Below are 10,828 nucleotides of genomic sequence, written 5' to 3'. Positions count from 1 at the left end.
TTAAAGACCACAGTAAGACTGGGTTTAAGATCCCCACCTCCCTCGTTATGCTGTATCTTGCTGCAATCTTAAAGCAGGGAAACTCACCACAGCCTTGAGGAGTCTCCATCTCTAAGACTGCGGCAAGGCGGGGCTTAAAGGGGAAGGAGAGAGACTTCACAGCTTCCTTTTTAGTGCTGAGTTTGGGTGCACCCCCAGAGCTCCAGAAAGAGTTTCCTCTCCCTTCATATGTGAAGGGGGAATGATTCTGCTTAGCGCCAATTCCTGCAGCGCTTTGACGGTTCCTGGCAAACCAGCTGTCTGTCGGGGGGCTTTGCAGACTGTTTCTATTGTAGTATTTCATGTTGCTTTATTGATTTGTGAAGCGCCTCCTCCTCCTGCAAGAGCCGCGTTGGGACGCTGGACTCTTCTGTTCTCTTTGTAGCCAGCCTGGGGGCAGAGTCATCACTGATGCCCACCATGTGCCTGGTGCCGAAAGGGGGCCTATCCTCGCTCATTTGTGACTCTCTCTTTTTTGGCTGCGGCTCTCGGCCTGGAGCGGGGGCCACCCCAATCGGAGTGCAATAGCATTTGGACTACGCTGTGAAGGGCTCTGCCCCAACAAACCCCCTTCTGCTCCCCAGATGGGATACAATCCAGTGGGGGGGCATGTCTGTATGTAGCGGGACCAGGATCTTGCATCTCTTCCCCTCCTCTGTTCTATATATTTGCCCTTCCCCTTTGGGACTAAACAAAAAAACAACACACTAACAGAACCCCTCCCTTCCCCTTTTAAAATATTACTGATACCTTGGTGTGAGGTTTCAACTTCCCAGCACGGGCTCCCTCTCACAATTTGTTGGGGAGGCAGCTGTATCTCTAAAGTTGCAAGGCTTCTCTTGTCTTTTCCAGAGGGCTGTGGGCCTGATAGGGGTTTCTCCCCACTCCCTGTTTTCTATATTTAAGTTTCTTCTTTGCTGCTGCCTAGGCATAGAGAGCTCCTGTGTGCAAGGAAGGTTCTCTGAGTCTCCTGTTTTAGACAGAGGCAGATCAAGAGGCAGCCTTCCTCGTTGCATCTCCTGCTCAAGGGAGAGATTTCTCACTGTGGCTGATTTACGCAGACCAAATATGTTTTCCCCCTGTGGCTCCGATCTTCCTGGCTGACGGAAGTCAGCAGGGCTTGGGCAGAGACACTGACGCCTCTTTTAGTTGCCAGGCACCCTATCTCTCCCTCTCTGAAAACAGATCTAACTCTCTAGTGCCTCCTCCATGCTGTCAAACGGTTCAGGCTCACCCCCCCCCAAAAAAAAAGAAGTGGAGAAAGTGTCCTTGCTACCCCAACCTTACTAATCATTATAAGCTAGTTGATACTGATATAACTGCTAAGCTCTAATCCTTCTCTTCCCCTGCCCCAACCTCTTTTTCGTTAGTAGCCTATGCTAAGGCCATTTCAACCCCCTGGCCTGGTTATGGTGGCTGAGCAGGAACCCACCTTAATGTCACCACCACCACCTCCTTTTTTGTTTTTAGGTGGGTGGGATTTCCCCCCCCCCCGCCCCTCCCCAGTTGCAATGGCCTTAACATTCCACTGTCAGTTTCTCCTGTGCTCTTTCAGATGAGCGGGGGGGTGGGGTAGGGGGAACCTGCTTGTCTGTCATTAACCAGTGTGAGATGGTGGTGCTACCCTGTGATCTAGAGGTGGTGAAGCGCCTTGGGCGTTATTTGGAACGGAAGGTGGCATACAGTTGGTTTTAAATAGTGCAAAATAAAACCAGCCGCCTGTCAGCATGGTCATGAGTGACAGGCGTTGGAGCCCAGCAGTAGAATGTCCCTGGGTCTCCTCCTCTATTTTATAGGGATGAAACAGAAAGCTGGTTTTTCTTAGATGCGTCATGCTTTGGCTTGTAACGCAGACTTGAACCCTCAAAGACTAAATAATAGAATCATGGAGATGGAAGGAAGGGAACTTCCTACATATGTGATGGTCCTGTGCTAAGGTTAAGGCTTTCTGAGACATTATCTACAATGAATTTTAAAAGATACTAAAATATAATTTCAGCAAAAAAACCAGAGGCATTCCTATTAGGGCTAATTGATGAAGAAATTTATAAAAAAGATGTAAATCTATTTATGTATGCCACAACGGCAGTGAGAATCCTCCTGGCTCAAAGGTGGAAGCAGCAAGAACTCCCTACATTGGAAGACTGGAGAATAAAAATGCTAGAATTTGTGGAGTTGGCGAAGCTGAGGGGAGAATTAGGAATTGGCCTGAAGAAAACTATCAAAAGGACTAGAGCAAATTTATTCATTACCTGAAAGAAATTTGTACTCATTTAAAAACGTTTGTAGCATTATCGTGAAATGTTTTGTAATGTGAAATTAAGGTGCTGATTTATAAATAAGAATGTGATCTTTTAAGGTGATTATAGGATAAAGAAGTGATTATGGGAATGCGAAAGATATGTTATAGACTACAGGGATGTCAGAAAGAGAGATAGAAGGAAGTCAAAGCTCACTTTGAACAAATAATATAAGTTGTGAATATGTATACTGAATTAAATGAAATATGGAAAAATTCAATAAAAATTATGCTTTAAAAAAATCATGGAGATGGAAGGGACCACAAGGCATAGCTGTCAACTTTTCCCTTTTTAAAAGGTAAATTCCCTTATTCCGAATAGGATTCCTTGCAAGAAAAGGGAAAAGTTGACAGCTATGCCACAAGGGTCATCCAGCCCAACCCCCTGCCATGCAGGAATCTCAACTAAAGCATCTCGACTAAAAAAAAACACAAAAAAGAAGACAAATTTTATGTATGGTAAAGCCAAACCCCTTACTCAGAGTAAACCCCATGGGCCTTACATCTGCATAGGAGTGTGCTTTCTGTCTAATAAAGTGACTACCAACTCGCTCGCAAAGACTGCGGCATCATAGAATCGTAGAAGGGGTCCCACGGGTCATCTAGTCCAACCCGCTGCAATCCAGGAATCTTTTGCCCAACAGGGGTTGCATGATGCCTCCTGTTCATTGAGCCTCCCATGTGGAAAGGGGAAAAAATTGTGAGCCCGTTATACACCTGTCACCATCTAGTGGCGATTTTTCTCAGTGCAGTTTTATATCACCGGCTGCGCGCGCTCTCCCTCTCCGGCTCCTCCTCTTCTGGCTCCGCCTGCAAGTTCCGCTGGCGCCGCTCCGGGTCAGGCGCGCGGTTTCTTGCTTTGCAAAGGGCGCCGCGTTTTGCGCCGCTTCTTCCTCCCCCTCCACGGATGGCTCCGCTCAGGCTGCTCGGGCCAGCCCTGGGCTGGAGGCTCGCTGCTGCGGCAAGGCCCGTTTATCTCAGCAGGTAAGCGGGATCTACACCCCGCGGAGGAAACTGACAGTGCCCTATGGCTCGGGGCCGCCTCCCTCGCCGTTAAGGATTCCCGTGATTTGGGTTTCGTGCCAGGCAGAAATCCAACTGGTCAAGCCTACTCCTTCACAGCATCTTCGGGCGCGGGGCGGGGAGGAACTAACGCTGCTGAATTTCCGCCTGGCGTGAAGCTTTTCTGCCAGTAAGAAAAAACGGAGCAAGGAAGCAAGCCCTGCTTCTTAGTGTTTTATGTTAGTGACTGAGCCTTGAAGCGGGGTGTCTAACTTTTTTGCCCTCCAGGTGCCATTGGGACACAGCCCTCGCCATCTCTGACCATTGGCAGTGCAGGCTGGGCTGATGGGACTTGGAGTCGCCACTTGCCCGTCCTGCACGATGTCAGCTTACACCACCCGGGTGCCTTCCAGATATTTTAAATTTTTTATATATTTTAAACTAATTATAATAAATAAAAGTGTGCACCCCACTCCCCACACCACTCCATCCAACCTCCCAAAATTTCAAGACCTCTTGTGATGGTTTGACCCCTTTCCTTTTTAACAGTACAAATACAGTGGTACCTCAGGTTAAGTACTTAATTCGTTCCGGAGGTCCGTTCTTAACCTGAAACTGTTCTTAACCTGAAGCACCACTTCAGCTAATGGGGCCTCCTGCAGCTGCCGCGCCGCCGGAGCACAATTTCTGTTCTCATCCTGAAGCAAAGTTCTTAACCTGAAGCACTCTTTCTGGGTTAGCAGAGTCTGTAACCTGAAGCGTATGTAACCTGAGGTACCACTGTACTATAAATACCTTCCATATCTCCTCAAAGTAATTCCTCCTCTCCATTCCCCATCTTACCTTGATAGCACACATTGATTTATCATTAATAGCTATATTCCACAATGCTTTGAACCATTCTTCCATTTTATATTCATCCTGGCCCTTCCAGATGTTTTGCACTACAACTCCCATCAGCCCCCGCCAGCACAGCAGATGGGCAGTGCTGTAGGGTGCTGGAAATTTGGAAGGCACCAGGTTGCCTGAGCTTGCTTTAGGTTATGTTTAACAACAACAACAATAATGAAGAATTACTCTTAAGTACATGCAGAGTATATTTTTATTCTGCACAATTAATTTCTGATTCCACTGAGTTGCTGTGGCCAGTTCAAGCATACCCATGATATCCAGAGTGCTATGCTTGGAAGCCAAGAGCAAGAATAGGAATATTTCTGCAAAGCAGCTGCTTTTAACCAAGCTTTTGATATGGGATGACTTCTGTATTGCGATGATCTTATGTTTTGTAAGCCTTCCCTTGGTGAAAAAAGGAGGGGTATATGCTTTTCAAGTGACTAAAAAAGCGAAGAGGGACTCAAAACATTTAGCAGCTGACTTTACTATTAGAAGGAGTGATTTGAGTTGTTATTATTATTATTAATAATAATAATAATTTATTTGTACCCCACCTATCTGATTGGTTAGCCCCAGCCTCTCTGGGTGGCTTCCAATATACAGTGGTACCTCGGGTTACATACGCTTCAGGTTACATACGCTTCAGGTTACAGACTCCGCTAACCCAGAAATAGTATCTCAGGTTAAGAACTTTGCTTCAGGATGAGAACAGAAATCGTGCTCCAGCGGCGTGGCAGCAGCAGGAGGCCCCATTAGCTAAAGTGGTGCTTCAGGTTAAGAACAGTTTTGGGTTAAGAACGGACCTCCGGAACGAATTAAGTACTTAATCCGAGGTACCACTGTATATAAAAACATAATAAAACGTCAAACATTTAAATCTTCCTGATACAGGGCTGCCTTCAGGTGTCTTCTAAAAGTTGTATCGTTCATTATCTCCTTGACATCTGATGGGAGGGCATTCCACAGGGCGGGCGCCTCTACTGAGAAGGCCCTCTGCCTGGTTCCCTGTAACTTCACTTCTCGCAGTGAGGGAACTGCTAGGAGACCCTCGGACCTGGACCTCAGTGTCCAGGTTAAATGATAGAGGTGGAGATGCACTTAAACAGGGCTGAGGCCGTTTAAGGCTTTAAAAGTCAACGCCAACACTTTGAATTGTGCTCGGAAACATATAATTTTATTGAAACCTTCCAGCATGTTATGAAAACCAAACTAATCTAAATAAAAATAAAGAGGAAAAGAAGAAACAAAAAGGAAAGAAAACGAGAAAGTGGGATATGAGAGAGAGAGAGAGCGCTCTGTCAGGGGTAGACTTTAACCCTTATATCACACAGAAGGAGGTTGACCCTCTGAGCTCTCGCCTCCCAGTAGTGATCTTGAGCACACTGTGATTTAGATACAGTCTCAAGTGTCTTCTTCTCCATACCTCCACCACCAGGCCACCCCAGCGAGACCATCGCCTGACACCTTCAGATGACGAGCTCTACCAGAAGACCACGATCCAGCACCTGGAGAAGGAATCCCAAGACATCATGTACATAGAAGGCTACAGTGAACGAGGCTTCAGCATCAGCGGGAACAAGGTGGTGGGGCCTTGCGCAGTCTTGCCACGAGCCATCCTGCAGTGGAACGTGAGTTTGGGGCAGGGTGTGGCCTTTCGACTCCTCAACATCCACCCCGATGCTTGGAAATGCGGACCATGGTGCTAGGAAGGAGATTCCCTTATCTGCAGACAGGACTGTCAACCCTGGAAGACATCTTGCCAGAGAGCCAGTGTGGTGTAGAGGTTAAGAGCGGTGGACTCGTAATCTGGTGAACTGGGTTCGTGTCTCCGCTCCTCCAGATGCAGCTGCTGGGTGACCTTGGGCCAGTCACACTTCTCTGAAGTCTCTCAGCCCCACTCACCTCACAGAGTGTTTGTTGTGGGGGAGGAAGGGAAAGGAGATGGTTAGCCGCTTTGAGACTCCTTCGGGTAGTGATAAAGCGGGATATCAAATCCAAACTCCTCCTCTTCTTCTTCCAAGTCCTGAGATCCTTTGTTAGATCGTTGATCTCAAAACCATATCCCGAGCTGTGTAGCATATTTCTTCTCTTATAAAGTAATTACAAGACTTCCTTTTTCTCCTGTCCTTTCCAGGTCGGCACACATAAGGACATCACTGCTGAGAGCCTTGTCCTGTTCCGCCTGCTGGAGCCTCGAATAGGTACAAGTGCTCTAATTTCCCTTACGCCTGGCATGGGGAACATCTGGCCTGCCAGATGTTGTTGGATTTTATCATCCCTGACTTTTAGCTATGCTGGCTGGAGCTGCTGGGGAGTTCTTCTGGTCCATCAATATCTAGACGGTTGCAGGTCAGCCAACCCACACTTACTGTGCTCTTGTAGGGACGGGAAGGAAGCAAAAAGCTGGGAAGGCGGTTTGTGAGCAACCTGGTTGTAATCATCCAGTTTTACACCTGGATATTGCCCCAAAACGTGCTTCAAGCTTGCCGTCTGCTCTTCCTCTGAAGAGCAGCTTGTCTTGCGTTCCCAGGCGATGTACACAGTCCGCCTGACTTGCCTTGAGCAGTAGACCCCTGGGAAGCCCCAGGGGAGATGGTGGAACTCCTGCAGGGAGAGGAAGATCCATTGTGCAGGAAAATGAAGTTTCATTGCACTAATGGGACTTCTTTTTTAAATTTCATTTATACTTTTCAGATACATACATTTCACTGATATTACATTCATTTTACAGATAGGTAGCCGTGTTGGTCTGCCATAGTCAAAACCAAAAAATTTTTTTCCTTCCAGTAGCACCTTAAAGACCAACTAAGTTAGTTCTTGGTATGAGCTTTCGTGTGCATGCACGAAAATACACACTGTGTATCTGAAGAAGTGTGCATGCACACGAAAGCTCATACCAAGAACTAACTTAGTTGGTCTTTAAGGTGCTACTGGAAAGAAAAAAATACATTCATTTTGACATTTTAAAACTTGACTTCCTTCCCCCTCTTTCTACAGTTCCTAAAATTTATTTTTATTACCTTCTGCATATCCAAATTAACTTAACTTACTCATTTATTTATCACACACACTCTCTCTCTCTCTCTCTCTCTCTCTCTCTCTCTCTCTCTTATATAGTTGCAGGTTAGAACAATAACCCTTCCAGTGTTTTTATCTGTTTACAATGTATCTCTAAATATTCAACAAACCATTTCCATTATTTTATTAAAATAAGTTCGTTATCTTGATTTCTTATTCTTCCAGTAAGTTTTGCCATTTCTGCATATTCCGTAAGTTTTTGTATCCATTCTTCCTTTGCTGCGATAATGGGACAACTTCACTGGGGGGAAAAAACCCAATGGTGTTTTTATTAAATGATGAAATTAAACTTAAGAGTGGCAAACAGAATTTCCCATCCCTCTCTAAGAAACTGAGAGCATCTTGCTGCTTTGACTTGTATAATTATTATTTTTTAAAGTGTTTGGTGTTGGCTTTTATTACTGGGGGGGGGGGGCTGCATTAAATTATTTCAGGGAAATGGTTTTTTAAAAAAGGGGAAATGGAATAGAGGCTGCAAATAGGATTCCTAGCAGCTGATCGGAGCTAAATGAAGCGGCTGGCATGCCAGTCACAAACTGATCATCTTTGCCTCTCGCAGCCCATACCATTGAAGAATGCTCAGGAGGAAGGTTGAACTGGTGTCCGTTCTAATCGCTTTCTGTGGTTTCATCTGTTGGCTGTCCTAGAAATCCTGGTCTTGGGGACGGGAAGCAAGGTGGAGCGGCTGGATCCTGCTGTCCTGAAGTTAATGCGTCAGTGTGGGATTGCTGTGGAGGTACAAGATACGGTAAGAGGCCCAAAATGGGGACGAGAAGCAAAGGAGACAAGCTTCTCCTTCAGTTCTAGTGCTTGCTTCATCTCTCACCTCTGTATTTGAAGCCTCTGCATTTAGAAACTGGAGCTGGACGGGACATGGTAGCAGCATGGTATCGTAGGCTTAGGAATCAAATTTGGGGCTAATTCTCCCAGTCCTGCTGGCAAAGAAATGTTGGCAATATCTGCCAACAACTTAAGGAAGAAGAGTTTGGATTTGATATCCTGCTTTATCACTACCCTAAGGAGTCTCAAAGCGGCTAACAATCTCCTTTCCTTTCCTTCCTCACAACTAACACTCTGTGAGGTGAGTGGGGCTGAGAGACTTCAGAGAAGCGTGACTAGCCCAAGGTCACCCAGCAGCTGCATGTGGAGGAGCGGAGATGCGAACCCGGTTCACCAGATTACAAGCCCACTGCTCTTAACCACTACACCACACTGAAATTGTATGGAGATGTACTTTATTTGGGGCAAATCTTATCTCCAGAGCTCCTTGGCTATTTGCTCTTTCCAACACCGGGTTTCTGGCTGCGAGGCCTCTGGTATATTGGTGTATTTTTTACCCCTTAAGAGTAGGAACTTCTAGGTATTGATCACTACACTGGTAACATGAGCCATTTGCTGCAGTGAGATACACTCTCTGTTCATACTGTCTGTTTTTGCTGAGATGCACTTTTATCGTTAGATTTGCACTCTGCCTTGATCCATGCCTTCCCCAACCCAAACTTCTTCTAGCTCAGTTGGTAGAGCATGAGACTCCTAATTGCAGGGTTGTGGGTTGGAGTCCCACACTGGACAGAAGATTCCTGCATTGCAGCAGATTGGATGCCCCCACGGTCCCCTTTCCAGCTCTACAATTCTAATTTATTTTTTCGTCTCATTGCTTTCGCAGCCCAATGCCTGTGCAACGTTCAACTTCTTGACAAGTGAGCGGCGTATGACTGCTGCCGGCCTTATCCCACCTCCCGGTGTAACACGTGACTGAATCTCTGAGGGCAAGACCCAGGGGAAGGAAGAGTCTTTGGCAGGGCGAAGAAAGAGACGCTGTTGTCACGCCTGCCATGTTCTTCGCTGCTGCGTTTGAGAGACCCTCCTGTTTGAAAGCAACACACGCCTTTATGCCTGAAGGCGTATCTGTCAACCGGTATGAATGAGTGACAAGTATTTTTTTAAAAAATGCAAGAACCCCAGCATGGCTAATTCTAGAGACAGCTTACTTAACACCCACTTTTGGGATGAGGCCCTGGGGTCTAGAAATGTAAAAAAGAAAGAACCGCCTTCAGTTTGATCTACATGCTAAATTAATTAACTTCATGCGGCAACCTGGATTTGAGGATAGAGAGGCAGTCTTTCTTGTGGAAAAAAATCTAGCACTGTGGAGTTTGCACATTAGATCAGCTGATCGATGGAGATTGTTAGTTTCCCATATTGCGGTCTAGATACCATAGTACTAATGAGTGCTGGATATAGCAATATTTTCAGTTATAGCACTCCTCAGTGTCTGTTTATGGTCTGCCAGCTTTGAGGGCTGCAGACCACCCCCAAATAGTTGGAAGGAATAATTGGATATTCACAAAAAAAACAAAAACACCCTGTAATTATTGAAAAGTAGAAGTTCAGGAACTGAGGAAAGAATGGAAATAGGGAGTTAGAATGTATTGTACAACCTAAGCAATAGAAAATATATTGGAATATAAACAGAATACTTAGATTTGAGATTGATTCAGCAAAAATTGGCGTTTTGGATATACTGGACTCCACAACTACTCTACAAGAAGGTGCTGTCAAACTCGGATGGACATTTGAAGTGTAACGCTGGAAATATCTGCTTAAGGCATATGATGCGGAATTGTCCAATGCAACTGGACTTTCTGAAGTTGCTGCATGTAACAACTTCGTATTGACAAAATCCTTGATATTCATGGATGTTTGTGTACTTTTAAATTATGTTCGTTGTATGGGATTGATGGCAGGACAACAAAAATTGATTTTGCAAGCCTTTAGAGAGTCACCGAGTGATTTATACTTCAAGCCTGGAAGGGTAAATATTCACCACCTATTACAGAGTTGTCTAAAGACCTTAAATCCTTTGCTGCATCTGAACGTACTTTCTAGAAACATCAATTTCATTTGATATATGCTACCCAGCCGTCCAAGTGGATATCCAATCTCTCTATATAAATCACAGCAGATGTAATTGATGCAAACTGACAGGTGTTCCTCCTCCTTTTTGTCTCTCCCCCCCCCCAATAATCTTGCAATAAAAATCAATCAAGGACAAGCCAATGACAGAACTTTGGCGATATGGATGGCATCCTTGAGCAAAGTGTGTAATCTTAGCATTTGAGTGTGGACTAGCCCAGAGTGGCGAAGATCCAGAATATACTTGAGAAACAGAATAATGTGGAACCACATGTGTTTTCCCAGTCTGTATAAAGGAATTAAGGACCCACCTGTTACGTGGCGCTTTTAAGAAGCTGCTTCTACTGCCTTTTATGGGTTCGAAATTTCTGCGCAAAGGGAAGAAGTGGGGATCTTCAAGCCCTGGTGTGTAGGCTCTGAGCCAGCCATCCAGCCTCTGCTCACATTGTGTGCTTTAAGAAGCATTTTGTGTGGAACCAGCAGCGAATTGCATTTCTGTAGCCCACCTTCCAAGATGCTACAGAACTGGCAGGCGTGCTTTTAAAAAACTATTCTCACAACAAGCTTATGAGGTGGGGCAGATAGATTATTTGAACCTGG

General features: G+C 45.5%; 1 protein-coding gene across 1 annotated transcript; it reads left to right on the top strand.

Moving 5' to 3' along the window:
- The first annotated feature begins 3,148 nt into the window (after window positions 1–3,148).
- NDUFAF3 (NADH:ubiquinone oxidoreductase complex assembly factor 3) lies at window positions 3,149–10,538 on the top strand. The gene is made up of 5 exons (XM_083602555.1): window positions 3,149–3,322; window positions 5,670–5,862; window positions 6,369–6,435; window positions 7,960–8,060; window positions 8,979–10,538. The coding sequence occupies exons 1-5, from the start codon at window positions 3,246–3,248 to the stop codon at window positions 9,069–9,071; spliced, it is 531 nt and encodes a 176-aa protein (XP_083458681.1). The 5' UTR covers window positions 3,149–3,245; the 3' UTR covers window positions 9,072–10,538.
- Window positions 10,539–10,828: the final 290 nt, after the last annotated feature.

The sequence above is a fragment of the Podarcis filfolensis genome (assembly GCF_964270895.1).
Source record: "Podarcis filfolensis genome assembly, chromosome: 2".
Lineage (NCBI taxonomy): Eukaryota > Metazoa > Chordata > Lepidosauria > Squamata > Lacertidae > Podarcis > Podarcis filfolensis.
Note: the sequence above shows the minus strand (reverse complement) of the source record. Positions and strands in the feature narration are given on the sequence as shown.

Bases quoted from the DNA above. Each gene is read 5' to 3' on its own strand.
- NDUFAF3 (XM_083602555.1), top strand. From the start codon at position 3,246: ATGGCTCCGCTCAGGCTGCTCGGGCCAGCCCTGGGCTGGAGGCTCGCT. The intron at 5,863-6,368 runs GTGAGTTTGGGG...TGTCCTTTCCAG, and splicing joins GAGCCATCCTGCAGTGGAAC to GTCGGCACACATAAGGACAT. The intron at 6,436-7,959 runs GTACAAGTGCTC...TGGCTGTCCTAG, and splicing joins CCTGCTGGAGCCTCGAATAG to AAATCCTGGTCTTGGGGACG.